Below are 27,379 nucleotides of genomic sequence, written 5' to 3' on the forward strand. Positions count from 1 at the left end.
GCGGCCCTGGCACTTTATAACAAAATTTAATAAAATGATAAATAATTAAATTTTTGTTCTGCCAACATGACAGAGCGTACGTCATGCATTTTCTAAATGACAGGGCTTGCTACCTATTTTTCAACCAATGTTTATTAAACATTATGGTGGCAATACATCCTTAAAGTTATTTCCTGCTGACAAACCCCTCTTAAAATGTTTTGCTGAGGTATGTTAGCTGTTTTTTTTTGGTCTCTCTCTGTTGGTCAGGGCTGCTGGGAGACCATCTTAAACCAGCTATAAGACCAGCAAACCAGTTTAGGCTGGTTCAAGCTGTTTCAGCAGGGAAGACTTGTGTTGTTGTGTAGTCATTTCGTCAGAAAAGCTGAATTATGACACATTCTGACACGCAAACGTTTATTATTCAATAAACATGTTCTGATAGATGTTACAGATGATGTGAAACGATATATTTTAACTTCCGACTTCGAACACCGACTGTTTATTTTTTCTTGCCTAAATCCGTCACAGTTTTGATGTCGGCGCTCGCTCGCGCTCTCCTGTCTGTCACTGCCGCCGCAGCATTAATAATCCTCCTCTACACACTCCATCACACACACACACCGACATAAACCGACCAGAGCTCCAAATAATATTACAGACTGCGTGTCCAAAGGGCACAGCTGCAGGCACAGCAAAACATTTGCAGGAATGATACTGGACAACTGCCAGACACCAAAATCTTGGTGCATAGCCTGCACATGGAGAAAAACCGACGCTAATAGGTGGTCTGCCCCGAGGAGCCTTCAGCAAACAACCCGATGGACGAGGACACACCGCGCTGTTTACACTGAAACGCGCTAAACGCAGAACAACAGACGAGCGGAAATGTTTCCCCGCATCTGTGTCTTAATCCGACGCATCTGAAGTGAGGCAGAGAGAGAGATGACGCTGTGGTTCATGATGCATCGGAGCACCGTCATACCTACTTTTCTTTAATGAAGCGATTTTGTCTTTATTTACTGTACATTCGCTGTGTCCTGCAGTAAATCTGAAGCCTTTACGAGTAGGATGAAAGCGTCGGTATTTGTCGTGGTCATGTCCTCGGTTTTATTTAATCCCAGTTTTGCCTTCAGTTCGCATTTCGACCCAGGTGAGTGAAAACATGACACATTCTGACACGCAAACGTTTATTATTCATTAAATGCGCTGATATAGATGCTACCGATGATTTTTATTTTGTCTTGAGGAATTTGTCTTGAGGAATTTGCCACATACATGTTTTACCATGCTTACCATGGTAAAACATACATAATAAAGGCCTATATATATATATATATATGTACTCATTATTTATTTATTGTGTTTATATGAATGTGCTTCATATTTTTGTTCTTGCTTCAATTAATACTTTTTAGCTGTTTTCTAATTAATAATAATATAACTGTGATGCAGATTAAATGTATTACAACATTTGTTATTGTGAATAATGCATTTATCAAAAGGCAACCTGCACGTGCACATGCATGGCATTCTGCACTACAGGGAGAGAGTGTGTTTTGCACATTTGCAGTCGGACAGAGCTGACTTGGCATTCGTCAGCCAGAACTGTTGTGTTCCTCTTCTTGTGTGTCCTGTGTTCCCAAGGCAGTTCCGTTGCATAACGTCTGTGCTTGACATATCTGAGCACGGCTGTTTACTTCCTCGAGAAGTCAGCAGCCTGTGGTGTCTCAGACACTGTGAGGGTTTGTGGTTGAAGGCCGACCTGTGACACTGAGATTCACGTGCAACCCCCCCCCCCCCCCCCCCCTTTTTTGTGATGTCTGCTTCAACATAATGAGGAATCAAGCAGCTTAAAGCTCGCTCTGCATGCATGCCCGGTGAGAGAGACCCAGCCGAGCAGAACGCAGTGGGGCAACTTGGCTGAATGTCTGCAGTCGGATCACACCGTTCATTGCATGCGACGTATACAGCATGTGATGCACCTGCGGGTGTGCTGAGACCATAGAAAAAGCAGAGCCGTGTGAATTAGGGTGACATAGGTGAGGAGAGAAATAGGTAGTGCCGTAAACGAAGCCAAAAGTGTCCCTGGCCCAAGTGACGTGCAGCATACTAATGAATCTGGGGAGCAGAGGGAGTCAGCTTGCTTCTATATCGCTCTCGGTTTTCACTGTCTGCGATATGCATTTTGCATGCAGATCAGCGTTTGAATGGCTCTCTGATTGGGATGCTGTAACAAGCTATTATGCAACACTGTAATTAGATTGGGCGATATGAGGGCCACGGACGGACACTCCCAATCACGGCCGAGGAATTAAAAAGTCTGAAAAGATGCCTTGACCGGCGCACAGTCCTGTGCTTGATTCAATTGCACTTTTTGCATTCCTGTTTTCCGAGGGAACTTCCACTAACCGTAACAGAATTACCTGAATCTCTCTTGAGTGTTTAATGAAAGTAAATCAGAACTAAGTGAGGATATGAGTTTCCATATATGATGTTTTATTAACAAAGTTCGGGAGAAGCATGTTCAGATAATAAACTGATTATCATGAGAGGAGCTCATCCAGTCAACTCAGTTAGCATCAGGAGGTATATATATAGCAGATTTACCGCTGTTATATGTGACCTTGGACCTCAAAACCAGTCACATGGATGCATTTTCTGAAATTGAGGTTTATACAACATCTGAAAGCTGAGTAAATAAGCTTTCCATTGATGTATGGTTTGTTATGATAGGACAATATTTGGCCGAGATACAACTATTTGAAAATCTGGAATCGGAGGGTGCAAAAAAAATCTAACCATGAAAATCGCCTTTACATTTGTTAATTTATGTTCGCAATTGTGCTGCATTCACTCACAAAAATAAATGTTTTATATATTTACGGTAGGAAATTTACAAAATATCTTCATGGACCATGACCTTTACATAATATCCTAATGATTTTTGCCATAAAAGAAAAATCTATAATTTTGACCCATACAATGTATGGTTGGCTATTGCCACAAATATACCGTGCGACCACCCCATCTCCTCACTTACTATTTCTATCCCAACCTGGGATGGGGGGGTACTCTGGGGTCGGGCCAAATTCCGAGCTGGGAGCCCTCCCCTCGGACAGAACGCCAAATACGCATATCCTTTACTCTATTTAAGTATTTGTAAGTGTGAACTCGTGAAATGATTTACAACAGGTTTGAGATGATAGCAGTGCAGGAAGGCCATTGGCCAAAGGCTGGAATACACTTCATGAATTTTGGCCAGATTTTGCCCCCTGGATTTACAGTCTGGACGAGATGACATCAGTTGCTGAAAGTCAGAGCCAGTCTGCAGATTTGAGCTGACAGATTTCACAGAACATCATATTCATGCTGGGCACGGACTATCACAAACGTCATGATTCCATCCTGTCGGAGCATTTAAAACATGTTCGATGTTTTGAGCCCATTTTAAAACACATTCCCCCGGATCCACAGACAAGGCTTAAAGGGTTAATTCAACCAAAAATGAAAATTCTGTCAGTAATTACTCACCCTCATGTTGTTCCAACCCCGCAAGACTTTCGTTCATCTTCGGAACACAAATTAAGATATTTTTGATGAAATCTGAGAGCTGGCTCACTCCTTCATAGGCTGCTAGGTAATTGATAGCTGCCAGCCTAGAAAAGTTAGTTAAAGACATTGTTAAAATAGTCCAAGTGACTACAGTGTCTCAACCTTAAGTTTATCAAGCGACGAGAATACTTTTTGTGCGCAAAAACAAACAAAAATAATGATGTTATTCAACTATTCATTTTCTTCTGTGTGGGCCTCTGAGTGAGTTCACGTAGTGTAACAGCGCAGCGCTTCTGGGTTGTACGTCAGAATGTAGGCTCACTATTGGCCAGCATCACACGCATCACACACACATGACCAGCGTCGGCCAATAGTGAGCCTACGTTCTGACGTACAACCCAGAAGCACTGCGCTGTTACACTACGTCAACAGCTTAGAAGAATGACATGGAAGAGAAGAGATGGTTGAATAAAGTCGTTATTTTAGTTTTTTTTGCGCACAAAAAGTATTCTCGTCGCTTGATACACTTAAGGTTGAGCCACTGTAGTCACTTGGACTATTTTAACGATGTCTTTACTATCTTTCCTGGGCTGGCAGATATCGATTACCTTGCAGCCTATGGAGGAGTGAGCCAGCTCTCAGATTTAATAAAAAATATCTTAATTTGTGTTCCGAAGATGAACGAAAGTCTTACGGGGCTGGAACAACACGAGGCTGAGTAATTACTGACAGAATTTTCATTTTTGGGGGAACTAACCCCTTAAGCTAGTTCCAGACTAAAATTCATGTGTGAGCTGTTTTAACTAAAAGCATCTTGCGCTGACAAATCTTAAAATATGTCAGTGCCTTTGTTTTGTCTCAAGATGCACCAGTAATGTTTCTTCCTAAGGCCATTTATAAAAGCTACTTAAATGCCCTATTTGAACGAAGGCCTAATTCTGGCTTAATCTAAGCCCTATCTGTGAAACCAGGCCTTATTGTTTTCATTTGTTAGGCAACAAGGCATATGTTTCTGCGTGAGTTGTTGTGCTCAGAATGACTTTATGCAATGAGATCCACAGTCGTGTTTGATGCCCTATTTTTCTGTGTTACCTTTTACAAAGTTGTCAACTGTATGATGCCTAGCATTTTAAAAACTGCTCAGATTTTGAAAGTCGTGTAGTATATTCCAGCCTTAAGGCTGTAAAGATTCCCATTTGCTTTATGAGGGCATATTTAGGGTGACTGTAGGCTGGCTGGGTGATGTACATGCTTTAACAGGCTGGAGTCAGCAGCAATCTGTTACTCTGACTGGCCAAGTAATGGGATTGAGAATCAATGTTTCAGTGGCAGTGGATGGCGTGGCTTGCGATGCGATAGGAGACCAATCAGTCTCCCACTCTCAGGATCTTGGACATATGCAAGGACATGGCAAAGTCATCCGGATTTTAATGGTACAGGGCAGTTTGCTTCATCACATTACAGAAGTTTGAAAGTCAAGTGCTGTTTTTAAGGTTAGGACTGTATTAGTATAATGTATGGGGTTGGGAATCGGATAAGAACTGGTTCCATCTTTTAAAAAATATCATAACATGTCAGAGCCATAGCTGTGTTGGAAAGTGCTCTGCCATATGGTGCGGTTGCACTCTGGACGACCCGATATATAAATCAGTACACAATGAAAATGAAAATCATTGTGCTTTGCAGTACAGCTTTTTTACTGTGTTGCCTATAGTCCAATTTACAAAAATTGGAGCGATTTTTCTCCGAACCTTACGCCATTACCTTTCACCATTACTGTATTAAAGCTTATGAGACTTAGACATACACAACCGTTCAAAAGTTTGGAGTCAGTATATTTTATTTGAAAGAAATTTAGAATTTTATTTAGCAAGGATGCATTAAATTGACCAAAAGTGACAGTAAAGACATGTATAACGTTACAAATATATCATGGTTTCCACAAAAATATGAAGCAGCACTACTGCTTTTCAACATTGATAATATGAAATGTTTCTTGAGCATCAAATAATCATATTAGAATGATTTCTGAAGGATCATGTGACACTGAAGACTGGAGTAATGATGCTGAAAATTCAACTGACATCATAGTTACATTACATACATAAATTACATTTGAAAATATATTCAAATAGAAAACAGTTCTTTTAAATTGTAATAGTTTTTCTCAATATTGCTGTTTTTACTGTATTTTTTATCAAATAAATTTAGCCTTGGTGAGCATAAGCGACTTTCAAAAACATAAAAAAAAGTCTTACTGAGCCCAAACTTTTGAATGGTAGTGTAAAATCAGTTTAATTATACTAGAATTAGTTAAAGATAGTGACAACTGAGTTTGTTAAAATAAATTGTGTTTATCTAACAAAAAACAACAAAATCACTTTAACATAGAACCAGAATTGTTATGTGGAATCTGAACCAGAATCTTTACATTCCTCGCACAATTCCATCCCTATGTTTAGGGTTTGTGGAGGGAACCACATCAAAGCATTCAAAGTTGGTCTGTTAGGGCAAGACTTCTTGCTTTTGTCAGAATTTGTAGCCATACTGCATTCTGATGGTTATTTACCATGCTGGGTTCTCAAAGCCAGGCACTATTCATGCATCCTATAAAGCCACATGCACCGCAGATGTGGTCGGCCTGGAACTGTCTGTGAACCGGGCTTTACTGCTCCACGTTCACAACAACAGAATCCTCAGACGCTGTTAGAAGGACGGTTGCTCAATACTTCAAAGCCTGCCTGTGGTTGTGACTGTTTACTCCAGTTGACTGTAATTTTGTTTTATCCCAGACTCTCTCCGATTCAAATTGCTCAGGTTTTTCTGTTTTAGATGACAAACAAATGAAGACCTGAATGGCTATAAGTGGTTGTGATGGGAAAATGTAACTCATGTGAAGTACAAGATGAAGGTCGTAAGACAGAAATATGCAGTATGTGATAAATAGTAGTAAGTAATGCAGTTCATTGGTCTAACTGTAGGCAGTTTGTGGCAAATATAGTGTTAATATGCTGACTTATATGCAAGGGCATTAATATAAAATGTGCAGTCAATGACTTAAACTGTGGCTCATTCAATGAGAATTATTCTTTTTTTTAAAGATGGATGCTGGAAATAAATGCACTGATTTCTTCTATATATTTTGTTCTCTTTTGTCTAATGAAATTTAGGTTTGAGTGTTCTCTGCTATAACATGCCAGATCAATACTATGTTGATAGGCCTATTAATGGTGTGAGTTTACATCTTCTGTTGGTTTGCTAAAGAAATACATGCGCAGGTCTTTGCAGGACTATTTTATTTATTTGATTGTTTTTAAGCATGCTTTATGCAGCTATACGCATATACGGTTTGTTTGTCGAGCTTCTGTGTTACTGATTGCCATATCAAATTCCTGTGTGTCTGCTGATGCATTTGGCGAATAAAGTGATTCTGATTCTGATTCACTTACATGGCGGCAGAAGGTGTTTGGATTGTGCACCTGTGCACAGAATCAGCACCATGGACAGGGTCACGTCTAAATGTAAGATTTTGAAAAAACATGGTGAATTGCTAAAGTTCAGAGTCAAAGGAATCCCAAAGCTAGATTTCAGTCCTCTTCTGAACCATAAATAAAATCAATAGATTTACAACCAGTACCTGAAGTAAATAATAATATTTCCTTCCACACTATTACAAATGTTAAAGACATAGTTCACTCAAAAATTTAAATTCCACAATTTACTCACCCTCAAGCCATATATGACTTTCTTCTTTCAGCCAAACACAATCAGAGTTAAATTAAGAATATCCTGGCTCTTCCAAACTTTATAATGGGAGTGAATGGTACCTAAGATTTTGAAGCCCAAAAAAGCACATCCATCCATCACCAGCTCTGATTGCATTTGCCTGAAAAAAGAAAGTCATATACACCTAGGATGGCTTGAGAGTGAGTAAATTAATAATTTTCGTTTTGGGGTGAAAATGTTCACCTAGAAATGAAGATTCTGTCATCATTCGCTCACCCTCATGTCGTTCCAAACCTGAATGACTCGTTCCTCTTCTAAACTCAAATAAAGACATTATTAATGTTCTCTTATCTTTTTTTTTGTTCATCCATTGAAAATCTCAATGAGTCGAGCAGTTTAATCCAAGTCAAAATCGCTTTATTTGATGGTATTAAGTTTTAATTTACTATTAATGATCAAATTAAATTAAATTTTGTTTTCCATTAATAATTTTGATGTTACAGTTTTAATAGATATTTAATTGAACATGCTAATTTACTTTATATAACATTTGTCACCTAATACGCAATTAAATAAATCTTTAAAATCACCTTTAAATGTAATATTTAACATATCTAAATACATATACATCAACATGTTGTGATGCTTAAATCCAGCAAAAGCAATTCAAATGGTTGATTTTAGTTTTAGTTTTAATCTGTGGTAACCCTTTTTACTATAGAACAGCATACTATAGAATATTAATATCAGATATGAATCAGTTATCAGACAGAGTTATACTATCAGTGCAATATCTCTAGTTTCTTAAGACTAGACATGCATGATATATTTCATATAATTACTTTAACCTTGTCTGTCTGTATAAGGCTTTTGTACATATTGCTGCGTCTCATTTACCAAACACACACATATAGTCGGATTCACTCGACTGCCTCTGACAGATGAGTTCATGCAGAATTTAATACAGCACCTCGTCCTGACCTCGTCTGGTTGAGTGCTGCTTGCCATGTGAGGCGGTCTGGAAAAAGACTGCAGTGTGTTGATGTCTTTGAGAGAATGTGGGAAGATTCAGAACAAGATCAAATGAAACACCTACAGAACGATCAGGTACACTGTAGGTGTACAATCTAATAACAGTCGAGGGTAGTAAAGGAAAATGTGTTGAAGTACTTTGGAAGAAACTGAATCAGTACACACTACAAAACCCTCGTCAGCCTTTCAAGTTTCTCCACAACAATCATCATCATCATAATTATTTTAGTATGTACACTTTTTAAAGTCATCATGAAATCAAAAAGGACCATTCTTGTGCCCTCATAATCTTTAATCAGAATAACTTCCCCTCCCTCTTTCAGCGACATCTCTTCTCTTCTCTGATGATGTGTTTACTGGCGTGAGGGCGGGATCAACCTGTCACTCACATGATCACAGCAATAGCAAACCACAACCATCCATTCAATTCCCCATGGACAAAATCAAGTCCCGGCCTATATTTTTTCTTGTTTGAGAAGCCGTTTCACTCAGATACAGTGGGTACGGAAAGTATTCAGACCCCCTTAAATTTTTCACTCTTTGTTATATTGCAGCCATTTGCTAAAATCATTTAAGTTCATTTTTTTTCCTCATTATTGTACACACAGCACCCCATATTGACAGAAAAACACAGAATTGTTGACATTTTTGCACATTTATTAAAAAAGAAAAACTGAAATATCACATGGTCCTAAGTATTCAGACCCTTTGCTGTGACACTCATATATTTAACTCAGGCGCTGTCCATTTCTTCTGATCATCCTTGAGATGGTTCTACACCTTCATTTGAGTCCAGCTGTGTTTGATTATACTGATTGGACTTGATTAGGAAAGCCACACACCTGTCTATATAAGACCTTACAGCTCACATGTCAGAGCAAATGAGAATCATGAGGTCAAAGGAACTGCCTGACGAGCTCAGAGACAGAATTGTGGCAAGGCACAGATCTGGCCAAGGTTACAAAAAAAATTCTGCTGCACTTAAGGTTCCTAAGAGCACAGTGGCCTCCATAATCCTTAAATGGAAGACATTTGGGACGACCAGAACCCTTCCTAGAGCTGGCCGTCCGGCCAAACTGAGCTATCGGTGGAGAAGAGCCTTTGTGAGAGAGGTAAAGCAGAACCCAAAGATCACTGTGGCTGAGCTCCAGAGATGCAGTCGGGAGATGGGAGAAAGTTGTAGTAAGTCAACCATCACTGCAGCCATCCACCAGTCGGGGCTTTATGGCAGAGTGGCCCGACGGAAGCCTCTCCTCAGTGCAAGACACATGAAAGCACACCTGAAGGACTCCAAGATGGTGATAAATAAGATTCTCTGGTCTGATGAGACCAAGATAGAACTTTTTGGCCTTAATTCTAAGCGGTATGTGTGGAGAAAACCAGGCACTGCTCATCACCTGTCCAAAACAGTCTCAACAGTGAAGCATGGTGGTGGCAGCATCATGCTGTGGGGGTGTTTTTCAGCTGCAGGGACAGGACGACTGGTTGCAATCGAGGGACAGATGAATGCGGCCAAGTACAGGGATATCCTGGACGAAAACCTTCTCCAGAGTGCTCTGGACCTCAGACTGGGCCGAAGGTTCACCTTCTAACAAGACAATGACTCTAAGCACACAGCTAAAATAACGAAGGAGTGGCTTCACAACAACTCCGTGACTGTTCTTGAATGGCCCAGCCAGAGCCCTGACTTAAACCCAATTGAGCATCTCTGGAGAGACCTGAAAATGGCTGTCCACCAACGTTTACCATCCAACCTGACAGAACTGGAGAGGATCTGCAAGGAGGAATGGCAGAGGATACCCAAATCCAGGTGTGAAAACTTGTTGCATCTTTCCCAAAAAGACTCATGGCTGTATTAGATCAAAAGGGTGCTTCTACTAAATACTGAGCAAAGGGTCTGAATACTTAGGACCATGTGATATTTCAGTTGTTCTTTTTTAATAAATGTGCAAAAATGTCAACAATTCTGTGTTTTTCTGTCAATATGGGGTGCTGTGTGTACAATAATGAGGAAAAAAAAATGAACTTAAATGATTTTAGCAAATGGCTGCAATATAACAAAGAGTGAAAAATTTAAGGGGGTCTGAATACTTTCCGTACCCACTGTATATGCCACAATAGGGAAGAAAAGACTATCACAACTTCTGTTTTATGCCGACTTTAAGACCCATTGCAGGTATAGACTAAACTATAGATAAATTTCTTACTAGTTCAACCAGTTATCATGTACGTACGATGAGCAGCAGCCAATGATACTGCAAAGGTGCACAAGTGGGAAGTGGGAGCCAAAAAAAATCTGAGAGTTAATAAGCATCACGTAGGTATTACAGTTGTTTAAGTTTGTATGTTTTGTATGCACCAATCTTCGTTGAGTAAAATGCACACCAACATGCATGGCAACAGTGTTGTTATTGTTAACTAAAATTAAACCTATTAAAAATTATTTTGGTAATTGAAATTAAGTTAAAATAAAATATCAATATTAAATGAAAAAAGTTTAAATAGAAGTACTAAAATGACTAAAACTAAAACGGAAATAAATGTAAGCTTATTAGAAATATAAGAAAATAATAAAAATGACTAATGCACATAACAAAATTACTTAAACTAAACTTTAAATGAAAACTGAAGATTTTTCAAAGCTAATTCAAAATATGAATAGATACTAAATAATAAAAATGTTAGAGTCTTTAAATGTGCTTCAGTTGTGCACTGAGCATATGTGCATGTTGTTGTGCAAGAGAAAAGAACAGTCATTAGTCAAAATTAGGAAATACACAGGAAAGCGTGTGAACAGACAGATGCATGAGCGAGATCTTGAGGCCATGCAAGAGGAAGAGACATTATGTTCTTGTTCAATGTTAGATAGTCATATCTGTGGCAAGGATTTCCCTGAATGTTTTTTGTATTTTCGGCTTCTAGAAGAAAATTATTAGTGTATTTTGTCATTTGTGATGGCATGTCTTAAGCATATTTCACAATGTGTGTGTGTGTGTGTGTGTGTGTGTGTGTGTGTGTGTGTGTGTGTGTGTGTGTGTGTGTGCTTTTGTGTTAGTTGTATAAGGGGTGGGGTGGTGTTGTCTTTGGTTGTTGTTTTCTTATCTGTGTCACACATTGTTCCTGGGAAGGAATGGTTGCAAAAAAAACAAAACATTGCCTGCCTCCTTCCTGAATATTGAGTACACACACACACACACACACACACACACACACACACACACACACACACACACACACACACACACACACACACACACACACACACACACACACACACACACACACACACACACACAACACTAAACAGCTCTGCAGAGGTACCCTGCACTAAAAATAAATGACTTTGAGTAATTAATTATGAATTATCCAAGGATGAATACAACCCAACAAACCTGGGGATCTGGTCAAAGGCTCTGTTCCTAAACCTAGGGCCTCATTTACATGAGGTCCTACATCCTTTTTCAAATGTGCATACACGAAGGTACGCATAAAAAAACGTGCGTATACGCTTCTCTTCCAGATGTGAAATTTATAGATCGCAAATGATCTTGAAATTGTGTGCAGCTGAATGGTTTCCGACTTGTAAACTACGCCTAATTAACGTCATTAGCATATAAAAGAACACCAGTCAACGTCCAAATGCTTTACCTGAAAATGGCGAATGGCAAGAATTGCTTAGATTTCCAAATACCTGTTCCAGTTCTCCGACTCTCTGCCACAAATACGTTGGCATGGATATACGCACACACCTCTAAGATCAAACCTGTGTCACGTTTTATAAATGAGGCCCCTAGTGAGCTGGAACAAAAGAATCATAGATGTGCTTCTGACGGAAAGTCAGTTTCAAGCGGTAAGCAAAATAACCATTCTGCCTACCTATTATCAAATTCTAAGGCAGCATGGCAAGTATCATTCATGGAGAAGGCAAAAGTTGATGAAAATGCTACATATTATTAATTAAGATGTTAATTATATATTATTAATTAAATTAAAGCTGCAGTCCGTAACTTTTTTGGTACATAAAGTACATAACCAGCCAGTGTTCAAAACTATCTGCTTGCCTTCGCTCGATTCAAAACGGTAAGCTTGTAATAATGTTTTTAATTCCAGTGGTACTGGTGGATTTCCGCGGGAATTTCGAGCATGTCTTTGCGTCATTACGTCACATCTGTACACATAAAGAAGGATGTTGGTGGTGGAGATTTATAGCCTTTTCTCACAGCACTTGATATAATTAAACTCATCAATTAGATGGCGGATCCAGAAAGGTTCAAACGACAATCACCAGTGACAACTGGAGATTCACCCGTTGTAAAATGCAAAAGACTTTGGAGTGGCTCCAGAAAAAAAGAGACTCCAACTGGGCCAATGCGAAAACAAGGATAAATATCGGAAGGGCATTAAATGTAGTCACGCAATGCTGATGTTGTTAACATTAACAATTTGAGAACAAAGTATCATTTGCATGGATTGACGTGAAATGATTAGCGATTGTTAGATTTAATAATTTGTACTGCAATGCTTTTTTCCCCTTACTTGGTCAGAACAAAAGTGGATGTTACTTGTTCAGATGACATTTTCCGGTGAAAATTCTAATGTTGGTCATACTTCCAAAAAGTAGAATCTGTGATTGCGAATGACAGTATCCACACCGGCGTGGCGACTGACATCCGCACATTCTCCTCACAACGCTGGATTCATCCGCGCTGTGCCGTGCCGAGGCACAACCCACGTAAAGTTGATAATTCCGCGAATAACTGCAATTGCAGTTTTCGAACAGAGATGGCGACAAAGAGGAAAAACTATGGACTGCGGCTTTAATTAAAAGAATATTTTTGTTCTATGCAGTTTATGCTCATTAGTGTATTGCCGAACACTGTATATATGCCAAAACAGTGCACTTGCATTACTTTGAATGAGAGAATATGTTGGAGTAAGTACCACCTTATAAGTAAAAGAAGCACGGGTTCCCATTAAAACAATCAGTGTCTAAAGATACAAGCCTGCGGACTGCATATGCACATCCAGCCTGAAATATAAGCTTTTTCAATGCTAATTAAATGTAAAAAAAAAAACAAGATTTATGAGATGGTTCATGTCAGAGTTTGCTGCTGGTTTGAAATATTATGTTATTTACATGTGAATTTGCCAGGCAGCTTTTGAGATTTCGATATTTTAGTAGAAAGAAGCTGGTCTTGCATTTCCGAAATAGCTGAAGGCGATTCAAATATGGCCACCAAGTGAATCGACTTTCCTTGAAAAGGGACTTTGGTATCGCGCTGTTCGCTTAGCAAAATTGCTAATGCCAAACTGTATTGAAATCAGTTTGACTTGAGTCTCTCATGCACTTTGTGGGAGGAGTTGATTCAAATTAATTTGTATAGCGCTTTTCAGAATACACGTTGTTTTAAAGCAGCTTTACAGAAAATCTTGATGTTAATGTTTAAAGTATCTTAATGTCTTCATGTTTTTAGCAGATGGGTGATAATATAGTTCACATTATGCATGCTGTTTGTATGATGTCACAGGTTCCATTTCCATTTATGATGTCACAGGTTCCAAGACAGCAGCCGATATAGACGCTAGATAGCAAGGAAGCTCACTAGATTTTGGAACAGATTTGGAACTAATTGTGTCTTTGCCCTTTATATATATTTTCAGTGAATGTTTGCCTCATTTCCATCTAGTAGATGTAAGCAGCTCCAGAAATAAATCTTCTGAGACGGGACATTAATTATTGCCTGCACCCCATCACCCATCAAGCCATGCTGATTACTGTGGTTAGGAAAACCATTGGTGCCGAACTAGTGGTTCGGAGTTTTACACGCCATGAATGAAGCCGCTTGCTGTTTACCCTCCAACCTCATTCAGCCTTCACAAAGAAACATTCCTTCCCCGTATCACCACGTGGTTCAGTGTCTTCGTTCTCTCAGCCGCTTCAACACCTAATAGCAATTTGGCAATATGACTCTCTCTCTCTCTTTCTCTCGCTGGGTTTTGTCATCTCACTCACTCAGTGGTTGACAGAAGGCAGCTGTCAGCATCAATTCTTCTCGAGGGCAGTGAACAGACCACAGCACTTTCCCACTGATTCAGCATTGACTGTTTAATGAAAAGAATGTTTTTGTTTGTGTGTATTTCTGAATAGGTGATGATAAGGCCCTCCTGCAATCTGTATACTTTTTCATATGTTCTGTGCAAATATGGTAAAAAATATGGTGTTTAATGGATACTACACTGAATGCATAACTGAATGCATTACCGACACTGCATAATACAAATGCTCACTGATAAAAAACATAATACACTGCTCAAGGAGACGCATACAATTGATTCCAATAGAGATTGCTGTTAGCATGCTAGCACATACAAAAATATATTCAAATGAAGTTTATGGATAGTTTTTCTCAGACTGTTATATAATAAAATATATTCTTAATCAAACTCTTGCTTTGTCTACCATCCTGCATGGGTTTAAAAAAAGTTTTTTTTTAAGATATACGACAATATTAAAATTCTGGCAGTTACCAAATAGCCGATAACTATTCTACTGGTAAGGCTAAAACTGATAAATGGACAATATTTTAATTCTATGCTATTGTAATTAATAAAAAAATAACACAACAAGTAAAATCATTCTACTAAATAAATGTTCTGCTTCTGACAGCGTCCTGCCTGTCCACAGATTTTAAATGGTGATAAACTGTAAAAAAAAAAAATTATTCTAAAGATAACATTTGAGTGTTATTAAATTATTAGTGTTTTTAAAGATTAACTTGAATGAGTTTTAGATGATGTCAAAGGGGAAAAATAGGGGAAAAAAGCATGAACAATTGAATATCCATCGACCGCTAAATGTCCAATGCAATGTCTGACCGAAAACATCTCTAATATCAGCCTATAACTAATATGTTACATACAGACCCTTTCCAAAAAATTAGAATATCATGGTAAAGTTTATTTATTTCCATAATTTTATTCAAAACGTTAAACTTCCATAGATTATAGATTCAGGGCCCACAACTTAAACGATTTCAAGTATTTAGTTGTTTATTTGTACATAATTTGGGCTTCCAGCTCATTAAACCCACGAAAACAGGATTTCAAAAAATTAGACTATTACATGAAATCACACAGTAATTACACAGTGATACCATGGTCATTGAACCAGGTTTTGGTTCTTTTGGCAGTGTGGGCAGGTGCAAATCCTGCTGGAAAATGAAGGGAGCATGAAGTGCTCTGAAAATGTCCTGGTAGACGGCTGTGTTGACTCTGGATTTAATAAAGCACAGTGGACCAAAGTCCTCTTTTCTGATCTCATTTGGAAACCAAGTTCCCAGAGTCTGGAGGAAGAATGGAGAGGCACACAATCTAAGATGCTTGAAGTCCAGTGTGTAGTTTCCACAGTCTGTGTTGGTCATCGGCTGGTGTTGGTCCACTGTGCCGTCCACTCAACGCAGCCGTCTACCAGGACATTTTCAGAGCACTTCATGCTTCCTTCATTTCCTTCATTAATACAAGCCTGCTGTAGCAAACCCCGTCCGAATGATGACTAAAAATAACGTTATACTGATGAGTTCAGTGAAGTTTATTGTACATCACACAAAAGATGAGCGTTAGTTTTACTCCAGAGAATCACTGTAAGAGCTGAATAAACACAGTATAAGAAGTGCGTATTAAAGTCTTATCCATAAACTCTCGCTCTCTCTCCCTTTCATTATCATCAACATACACAGCGAAGTACACAAAACACTCCTTACAACTAACAGTAAACAAATATATACACACCTTTTCAGTGGGTGCTAAATTAACTGGTAAACCTTATATCCGTAAAATGACTCGATGAGCTGTCATAAAGTGCGCTTTCATTTCTGCCGTGGTCAGTAACGTTAGTCCTGTCGCTCCGGAGACCGTAAGCTGGATAACAAACAGTACAGATCCATCCTCGAGTAACAAAGAGAGTAAATGAAGACTGCTATGTTCATTCTTACATCCAACAACAGCACACCTCAATCGCTTAGGAGACATTCTTGTCTACAGCTGCTCCAGCTTCGAACATTGGCGGACTCTGTGTCCAGCTCACTCAGGGCGGGTCTATGCTCAAACAGCAGTGTCAATCAAGGAGTCGTGGGAGGGGCTTGCGCAATTCTACGTCACATTGCACCGAATCTGAGAACAGCTCATTCTGAGACAGTGCTTATGATTTATTGAGATTGTGAAAAAACCACTGGGTGGATTTTTATCATTATGGGGTGGTTTTGCTCACACACTGCCAACACACATTTATGTTCAAACACCATGTAAAAGTGAATTTTGCATAATAGGTGCCCTTTAAGGTGCTTATATGTACACTTTAGTGGTATGTAAGGTACAAAGGTGTTCCTTTTTAAGGGTACAGCTTTTGCACTTTTTCCCCCTCTTAGATTGTATGCTAGCTACCTGGTTGAGCAGCTTTTGCATTGTGAGCATGGTTATGTTGTAGACAGATCACTACGTTTTATAATAGAGGCAGACTTTTCCTTATTGATGTTCCTTGAAGTCCAAGAAGGCCAAACTGGGGCAAATGTGAATCACTGCCCCCATCCCACCCCATACTAGACCCAATATTCTTCCGTAAATGTCACTTGTCCTGCTTTCCTGTTGTCTCAGAGTCTGATGCACTCTGCTCTATATCAGTGTGTAAAGGTCAATACTGTCGTGGAGCTGAACGAGTACCTCCATTAACGTTCCAGTGCTCATTGTTCATCCTCTGATTCCTACTGATTCGGGCTTATCCACTGAAGCAAATGGAGCTGGGTCTTGTTTTTTAAAGAGAGAAGGGAAAAATGTGCTGTCCATCCAAATGACCCCAAGCAACACTGCCTGCCCTGCTGAAAAGTCCGGCATAGACCTGCATGAATTCCATGTTGTTCCAGGCTGGTTTACGCTGGTATAGAGCTGGTGTACAAGTATAATCTTGCTGTTCTCTAGCAAATCTGAGCTGGTCCACTACAGTAGCAACCAGCATCCCATTTAGTTCCCAGCATGCAAAACATCCCTTATGCTGGTGACCAGCAATGCTGGATTTTTCAGCAGGGTGTTGAATAATGTTCCCTTTCTAGAACAGTGCTGTTATTATCAACTAAAACTGTTGAAAAATGTTTTTAATAATTGATATAGAGCTGAAATAAAATAAAATATATAAATATTAGATGAAAATATTTTAATATTTTAACTGAAAAAAAAAAGATTTCAAGAAAAATGTGTAATGTTGCCCTGGCAGTTAGATAAATAAAAAAGTTAAAGAAGTGCTAAAATGACTAAAACTGAAATAAAAAATAAATGTAATCTAAATCTAATAAAAAGCAAATTACCAATTACTAAAACCTAAAGAAAACTGAAAATACTATAACAGTATATAAACAATACTAAAATAAAACTTGTTTGGAAGAATGTATCAGTGTTATTTTAGTATCTTTTAGTATCTTCTATTTTCCATTTTTATGTTTTACAAATTTTGTTGCGTGTTTTTGTCATTTTTAATAGTTTTAAAAAAAATATGTCTATATAGTTTTTAATAATTTTATTTAAGTTTTAATTATTTATAGTTTATATATAATTTTTAGTATTTTGAATCAGTTTTTATTTTTATATTTTCCATTTTTTATTTTAATTTTACAGTTTTAAAGTTTTACTAATTTAGTTTTTACAAATTTTATTTAAGTTTTAATTAGGTAAACAAAATTAAAACAAACATTTTTTGCTTTAACTTAACCCCGGAAAGCATCCCTCCCTTACAGGAGGTTTTATTGCAGTAGTGTCAAGATTGGCACATCACCAACTCTGCAAATCTGTCGGCACCCGGTCACAGAGGTGAAAGGCATTGTGGGTCTGTGTGCTCGCATGCTTTTAAAGTGTACAAACACGAGGGAAAGAACAGCTCAGCTGGAAACTTATGCTGTGCTGAGGCATGAGAAGGAAGAGTGCGTATACATGAGAAAAACGGCAAGAGAGAGAGAGATGGAGGCTAAATATAGGGACACAGGTGGCCCCCCTCCCCTCTGTTCTTCCTTCCTATTAGGCATCAGCGAGATTGGGGTCCGGCGTTGTTAAAATACGCTCTCTCGCAGACAGTGTCCACTCCTTGTAGAGGACGAGGCGATAACTTATTGATGCCACAACAATGTTGTGCCACTACTTCATAAAGCCCAGCTCTCGTCCTGAAGGGCTCCTGGCTGATGAGTTTTGGAATTAATGTCCATGTCTGAAGGTCTGTGGGGAGTCATATGTCTTTTGGACAACACCTGCTTCTGAATTTCAAGGACTACCGGGGTTGTTTTTGGTAGGTTTTTTTAAACATTCATCTGCAGAGAGTGAGAGTGTATTAAAGCAATACAAAAGAGTTGTTTGAATAGTTGCGACAATGATGATGAAATCTGTTGTACTTAAATTAATAAAGTCCTAGTAGGACATTTTATAAAGTAAAACATTATGTGTCATAATAAGAAAAATCACAATGCTTTCGTATGCTGTGCTGAATATTACAACAGCACTTTTCAGTCCTGACCTTGAGGGCTCTCCTCCATCCGCTTTCTTATTCACACTGCACACATTCACATTTACCCATTACATTCTTTATACCACTGCTTCACCAGCTAACCTCCTGTGTCATAATGTTTTGGAAAATGGACCCCAGTCTACTCTCCCTTCCTGTTTTGGATGTGCTGTTTCGTTCTCTGTGAGCTAAAATAACTTGCTGCTTCATTCCTGGTTTAAATAAGCCAACTTGACTTGCTCATATCCTTCTTTTGCATCACATTTGACTCAACTTCCATGCCTAACACCTTACAACTTTGAATTATTTTGTCTTTCTAAGATAAAATAATGCTTTGTAATCAGGGCTGGCGTATGCCTATAGGCGAGCCATGTAACCGCCTAGGGCGGCAGCACAGTCAGGGTGCAAGAAAGAGAGAGAATTCTCTACACATTAACAATATCAACACATTATCACCCCTTTAGTTATTCTAAATCTAAATGAAGTTTTCCTTCATACATAGTAGTGCCACTCCTGCCCCGTCCCCGTCCCCACCCCACCCAACTCTTAGAGCAGCATCAGTCTACATGCAATCTGTTATCCGGACATGAATATAAAATATGACGACTTTTTACTGCTGGTGATGACTAATGATTTTAAAGCTTAATACGCTCTTCTGAAAGGAAGGCTTATGTATGTGTGTGTGAGAGAAAATGGGGGAGAAGTCATGTAGCTCACCTTATTGTGATTTTCAGTGAAGCTTTGTATCGATGCTTGATTCGTTCTATCAAAATCACATTACCAATGGCGTCCGAAGCTTCGTTTCACACACACCCACGTACTCTTCGTACTCTGATTCAAAGGTTTAAAAATGCGCGACACAGGGCGCGCCCTTGTGGTTTGTTAAGGAGTATTGCGTTGCATTGAACTGTTTATTGTATTGCAAGAGTTATGAGAATGAATTGTATTGTGAGAGTTTAGGAGAGTTTATTGTATTGTGAGAGTTTAGGTGTTTATTGGTGCGAGTTGCTACAATCATGTGAAAGTGTGTGTGTGTGTGTTTGTGTCTTTGTGTGCATGCACCTACATTTATTCATGAGTTTTATTTGTTTACAAAGTGTCCACATCCAGAAAACAAAATGTTATCTTTATTGTTTTGAGTTACTTGGAGTATGAAATGGAACAAATTGTTGTCATGTATTTAATATATTGGTTCATTAATTCATTAATTCATTCAATTTTGCTTCTAAGATTAATGCGTTGGTCGGTTGTGAAACATTTTGCTACACATCTCTTTCCCTCACTTTCACCAGCAGAGGTCCTCGCCGAGCTCTGATTTGAAAAGCTTCGAGTAATGAACCTTTTTCCGATACGATTGTGTTGAAAGCTTCACTTATTCAGAAAGCTTCACTTCGCGATCACTACTGCTTGCACACCGTCGCTTCACCGCTACTAGAGCTACCACCAATTTGCCAGCCCAATTTATCAGCGGCCTGCCAGGAATTCTCCCAAATCTTTCGATTTCTTTAGTGCAATTTTATGAATAAACGAATCCCCTAATCTTTCACATGCATCTCAAAGATCGTGTTCAATTGTGAGTGTGAAGTAAGCGCGTAGTAGAGCGGCAGTTGAGCTTGTGCCGGCCCCGATTGTAATAGTAACGTCTTGGTTACTGTTGTAGAGGGAATGAATGGAGGTAATGGGACATGGTGTCGAATGACTGACACTAGGGGTCATACTTGGGAGCACCTCTGATTCTTTGAGAAAAGGGCAATGAGAATTGGAAAGCATGCCACTCCCCCGGACATACGGGTATAAAAGGGCGCCGGCGTGCATCACTCATTCAGGTTTGTACTGAGGAACCGAGACAGTGTCCCGACCATTTCAGCGGGCAGTTCAGAGTTGTGGTAGGAGTGACACCATGTCTCGTTCCCTTCATCAGGAATCGTAGGTTACAACAGGAACCGAGACGTTCCCTATCTGTCAGTCATTTAGACTTGTGCTGTCGATTTACTGAAACTACTGAAGGTCGTCAAGAGAAAACACCACAGCAGCTAAACCTTGTTACAAGGTTTTGGTGGTGCAGATGTCGGCAAGCCCCTGCGTGCCGGATAACAAGCGCACTACTGAATGCCCCACGTAAGCCATGTAGTCCCTCGTACAACGCAGGGACAGAGAGGGTTGTACTTACCATGGGAAAAGGACGCTTCAGCCGGTTTTTTTACCTCTTCTTCCTTTAAAAACAAACAAAGCTTTCCAGAATTAGCGCTAACGGAGACCACATCGTGCCTTAAGGGTGGTTAATATGTGGAGAATACTTCACATGAACTTACCAACCAGGATGTAATACACGTGGAAAGAGATCCCTGCGGTAGTAGGAGGAAGTACTACAAAACATTTACTTTTAGGGACACCATACTGTGGACAATACATCAAATAGGATTACCATTAGGGAATCACTACATATGGAGCAACTAGCCCAAGTATACAGGCTGAAAGGACATGCACCAGGAGTACTGGACCTGGCGTCAGACTCCTCTGTTGAATTCGACTGCCGCAGGGTGGTGAGGGAAAATTCACATCCAGGGTTTGCCGGTCCAGGGAACTCACATGGACAAAAAAGTGCACGTTATCACCTCAGTGAGGGGAAAGGCGCTGTGTGTAAGTGGTACACCCGGCCCGTTGTCTTACCTGTTCGTACACAATAGCACACGAGACAAAACTGGCTCAACCTGGAGATTATAAAATCTCGCTATGGTATTGGGTTTCGCCCAACCTGCTGCTCTAGATGTCTGTTAGAGAGGCAAAGTTTGCTAGAGCCCAGGAGGATGCAACACTTCTCTTGGCGTGTGCACACACTCCTAAGGGGCACGGCACGCCTTTGGGCTGGTATTCCAAGGCAATGGCATTCACAATCCAATGGGTCATCCTCTGTTTGGAGACCCTTCTTCTATCTGCCAAAACAGACAAAGAGCTGCTCAGAGCTTCTGAAGCTCTGCATGTGGTCCACGTAAACACACAGGGTGAGTACTGGACACATCAACGAAAAGGCTGGGACTGCTTCATCCCGAGGTTCTCACCACTTGGTTCCTAAAAGGGGTAGTGGGAACTTTGGACACATCGGCTGGGTCTCAGGATCACGTGAGACTTCTTTAGAAAATATTTTGAAAATCGTACAAACCCCAAACCTTTAAATGGTAGTATGTGTATATATATAAAATTGCCTTTTTTTACGAAGTGAAAATGTGCTTCTTACTTATGTGGCCTTGGGGTAATCCAAAACTAACTTAGCGATATCAGAATATGTTATGTTATTACATCCATACTGAGATATTTGGATGTGGCTACCTATTATGTTTTATAGTAATTGGTATATAATGTACCTTAAACCTTTCTAGAGTAACCCTCCATCTGGGATGACAGATTAGGTGTAACGCAGCCACACTGCACCACTGTGAGTGTCACTGTGCAGTTGGAGGACATTCACACAGCACAGGTTAACAGCAGCCACAGCACCTGAGGCTCTCTGCAATCACTCTGTGTTATTAGCAGCACCTCTTAGCATTGCCTGTCATCAGAACACAGCAGTGGCTACCACAGGCTCCACATGTGTTAGTGTACTACATGTAGAAGCCCTGCTTCCTGCTTAGCTACTGTTTGGATGCTCTTGCTTACTGCTCCGCACTTTGCTCTATCGCTTTTATATTTTATCTCCTAATTGTAACTTCAGCAAATCAGCACAGTGCTAAATCGACATAGCTTGGCATCAAATAGAAACTTTTGTGACTGGACCACGTAAACCATGAACTCACTATAGAGGCTGCGACGTGCAAGTTCTGACATTGGGTTTGTTAGGACAGCTGAAGATATAGGGGCTCTTCTCTCTATATCAATCAGTTATTTCCCTCGTTTTCTCCTACTGCCCCTTTTCAATAGCAGAGGGTGCTGAAACTGCAACTTTGTGTATCCATCTCAAGTGTCCCATCTCTGTGTTTAAACAGCTTTGTAATAAAGAGAATCAGGGTGCTCATAAAATTAGGCCACATACACACTACAGCTAAATACTGTTGCACTCTTAGTTAATGCTTACAAATGCATTTTGCAACTTGAATTCACTCCCAAGGATTTACTTTGAAACAATTTTCAATCAGAAATTGCTAGCAAATTTCACAGTAAACATTAAATTAAATTCTGAAGTAAAAATTTAAAACATACTTCAATAAACTTTGTTTTATGTACAATTTTTAATAAAACTACTAGGGCTGTCAATTGATACATTTTTCTGTTGTTTTCTGTTTTTCAATTGAGCGTATACATTTTTAATGTGCATTTTTAGAATCTATGGCCATTTTGGCATTTCCATCAATTTTTTTAAATGTGATATCCCAAAATGCACATAACAATATGGATGGAAACATAGCTAGTGTCAGTCATCACTATTTTGGGTATAAATAGATCAAATTTTTTTTTTTTACAGTGGGAACGAGACGTAATATGGGAATGTCCATCAAAGTAAGGGAAAACTCTGTCAGGTTTCACAGCTACAATTAAACATGTAATAATGCTGGTTTAATAGATACTTTTTTTTGTGTAACCTGGATGAAAAGAGCAGACTAGAAAAATATTTGGTAACACAATTTTGATTTTGCACTTTAGTCATTCTACTAAGTAACTTTGCAACTACATGTAACTCTTATTAGAGTATTAGTAGACTGTCTGCTTAATTTTTACTAACACTTTATTTTGATGCTCCGCCAACAGACATTCTACTGACTACAAGTAACTTCACAACTTTGCAACTACATGTCAAATTCTACTAACCCGAACTCTAACAACTAACCCTAACCTAACAGTCTACCAATGCTGTAATGAGAGTTAGTAGAGATGTAGTTGCAAAGTTACTTATAGTCAGTAAAATGTCTAAATTGGACCATCGAAATAAAGTGTCAGCAGAAAATAAGCAGACAGTCTACTAATACTGTAATGAGAGTTAGTTGAAATGTAGGTGCAAAGTTACTTATTTAGTAGAATGTCTAAAATGGATCAAAATAAAGTTTTGGGTTCAGTGGCAAGACCTATTAAAGAGGATAAATTGGTATGAAAATGCAGGGAACCCTATCTTGTGAAATCCTCCATGAGTAGAGTGAGTCACAGTGAACAGGATGTCTTATGTCCCCAGTGACTGCTCTATCTACTCACTCAGTCTGAGAGATTTCTGTTACAAGTCTGTTAAAGTCTGTTACACCAAAACTTTTCTTCAGTAAGTTCATAAAGACATCAGAAAGTAAACCATATGAAGTCTTTTGAAGAGACTCGATTGCTTTATATAATACACAGATTTCATTCATGCTTTTATTTACATATAAACATTGATCAATGCACATGTAGCACATTAAATATGGCAAATGGAAGCACAATTGTACTGGCTTGACGTGCAAAAGCCAATGTGGCTTGTTCTCGCATGTCACCCAAGCAATGGTTGAGCTTTCATTTAGCATTTTTGATGTGCGTTGATCAGTGTTTATGTGAATTAAAGCCTAAACTTTAACTTTTTGAAGCGTCAAAGCTTTGGTGTAATGGACTTCCAGTGGAGGGACAGAAATCTCTTAGGTTTCATTAAAAATATCTTCACTTGTGTTTCGAGCTAAATAATTAACATACTGTACTGCCTTTCGATCCAAATAAACCTAAATACCAACACAACTCATGTTTATAAGTTAAATCAGGTAGAAAAACTCTTTTTTAACATTTTGAACTTTCTTTAGTGTGTAATGCTGTTGATTGAGCATGAAAAAGCTCTGCATAATTAAAGTCACTCTAAAGAGAGTTATTCTCTATATCAGTGCCCACTGTTTCAAAACTCCCTGAAACGCCTCGATTGTACTTGAGGAATGAACATGTCACAATACGCCTCATTTAAATAATTCCCGCCCAATAGGGGTGTTGAAATTAATCGTTTCTACGATGCATCACGATGGGCGATTCTGCATTGATGCAGTAATAGACCATTATCGATTATAGCCATTGTAGCCTATTGACGTTTCTCTGACGTTATTCATCACATACGAGCTTGTCGCGGGAGGCGAAACACAAAAGCGAGTAAAGTAGAGATGCATTTACAGTGTGTGCGTGTGTGCGAGTGCATTATTGTAACTTAAGTACACTTCTTGACAGTTTCATGCACTTTTTGTATTTAGTTCTAAATGCTCCTGTCGTCTACTGTGTTCAGACTTAAGTTTTGTTTGACTACATTTAGGAAGTGTACATTCTTTGAGCAGATCAAATAAAAAGGGACTTATATCTGACTGCTTGTATTTATTGACGAAAACATAGCCATGTGCAGTATGCATTGTGATATCGAATCGAATAGTTGACATAAGTCCAGTGAGGATTCACATCCCTACCGCCCAAGGCATTTGCTAAATAAAGGGGCAAGGGTTGAGTTAGTAATGTGTTGATACTTACTTTTCAACAAGGGTGCGTTTGTGGTACAATGAGTGACTTGCTGCTTCGTACGATGCATTGTTTAAAAAATCAACTAGCTTGTCACAATCTTTTTCCCGAAACCATATTTATCGCAAATTTGTCGTTCAACCATGTTGGTTATTGATGTCACGCATGTAGTGGAGTAATAACTTATTTTAATGAATCTGTTTGACATCGAATTAATGCTAGACTTTTTGCTATAAATTACAAACATGGCATCTGAGTACTAATTCAAATTTTCTCAGTTATTTTGCTTTTACTGATTCGCTCGTTCTTATATAGAGAACGTACGCACATGCGCACTATCCAAAAACGACTACGCTTTAAAACTCTTGACAAACTAAAATATAGGGCTGTAATCAACCAAAGAAAATCTTGGTCGACTAAAGTCCTCAAATTTTCGTCTAAAAATCGACTAATAATTATGTTAAAAAAATAAACGTTAAATTAATTAGTTGCGCACTGTGCGCCGTACTTGGTAGCCTTGTTGTCCGCCTAAATGAATTATAAATAAACATAAAAAACTAGTAGGCTATTTGCAGTAGCCTATATTAAATAGTTTGTGACCTAATTATTTTGCACTGAAATGAGTCTGACACACGAGTCTGTCGGCTCTGACAGCGTTGCGTCACGTGCACCTGCGCAATATCATAGCCTATAATTTCCGAAAATAGTAGCCTACTATGTTGTCAACCAGTGATATCATCACAAGAACTTTTGAGGAATATGCAACATAATTTAGACAATTGTTTTTTGTCATATGTATTATAACAACTGACAGACACTATCATTTCAGCCGCTCTGTCCAGCTCGCACACACCGCTGCATAGGAGCTCAACTTCGCGGCTGAGACACGAATAGATTATTAACTTTTTTTAAAATGCTGCCACACTGCCGATGTCTTTGTTGACATGGTAGAAGAGGACTGACTGACTATGAATTAAACGCTCTCACAATTAAATAAATAATATTCAGCAAACCTGCTAGTAGCCTACTTTCTTCAATCTGTCTCTCTTCTCCAGTGGGTTGGGCTAATCCAAAAGAAGTGAAATCAAAGGGGGTGTTCTGAAGACAGACTGTTACCTGTGAAACAGGGGTGCTCTGAAAACACCCCCATTAGCAATTAGTGCTTTCCACCTGATGAAATGAACGCGGCAAAACTGATGAAATGAACACGGCAACACTGAACGCGGCAAAAAAATCGACCAATCAGAATTTTGGTCGAGCCAGAACGTATCGACCAAATAATCGACTAATCGACTGGGAGATTACAGCGCTACTAAAATATGTAAATTACATTATATATATTCAAAATAAAAGATATAGATTGTTCTGAATTTCATGCTTATTTTGTATGTTGAGAGTTGATTTGTAGGGAAGGGCTACACTCCTGCGCACATATATTCAAACGCATATACCTATAGACTCGTAAATGTGCATGTGCACGCCATCTGCGTTCTCACTGGTTCGCGTTTTTGAAGAGTGCGCAGAGAGAACTTAAGAGTTTTCTGTTAAAACGGTGTTGTGTTAGCGGCCCCTAAGTTAATAACTAATTATCGTTGCGACGGAAGTGAATCAATCAAGCTAACTTTCTAGAGCTGCTATAAAGCCAAAACAATCTCTGTTACTTTAATTTCTTATTATCAATATAAAGCAGCTTTGGAACAATCTACATTGTTAAAAGCGCTATATAAATGAAGATGACTTGACTTGACTATTTTGCTCCAGATAAGGATCCAGAAAAGTCAACACGTCATGCAAACAAGAAACTATGCTTCTAACCACAGCTCGAGAGCTGTTGTTCCAACCACACAACTTTGCGATGCTGTCAACTATGCAGATGACGACGGAATTGGCGACCATAGTTTGCTATCAAAGCTTTCGGGAAAAGCACCCCCAGAGCGTTACTGACAGACTGGGAAAAGAGGTGCTGCAACAATGTAAAATATGTGAAAAATAATTCTTTTTTTTGTACATTCAAGCATGAAATCCTATTCTGGTAAAACAAAATCAAGACAAAAGGGCATAATATGTCCTCTTTAAATGTCAGCACCTAATTAACATTCATTAAGACAGCTTTTTTGGTGA

The 27,379-nt window shown here is 39.0% G+C and overlaps 1 protein-coding gene across 2 annotated transcripts in view; it reads left to right on the forward strand.

Moving 5' to 3' along the window:
• The first annotated feature begins 523 nt into the window (after positions 1-523).
• aatka (apoptosis-associated tyrosine kinase a) overlaps positions 524-27,379 on the forward strand; it is a 57,002-nt gene continuing 30,146 nt past the window's right edge. The window contains exon 1 of one of the 2 annotated variants that reach the window (XM_084417326.1): positions 524-1,132. In XM_084417326.1, the coding sequence (XP_084273452.1) occupies positions 1,051-1,132 (82 nt within the window). In that variant the 5' untranslated portion in view covers positions 524-1,050. Of the gene's footprint in view, positions 1,133-18,395; positions 18,614-27,379 lie in introns of those variants that run through there. The other variant, XM_084417327.1, reaches the window with a different exon arrangement.

This window comes from Rutilus rutilus (assembly GCF_951802725.1).
Source record: "Rutilus rutilus genome assembly, chromosome: 1".
NCBI classification, from domain to species: Eukaryota; Metazoa; Chordata; class Actinopteri; order Cypriniformes; family Leuciscidae; genus Rutilus; species Rutilus rutilus.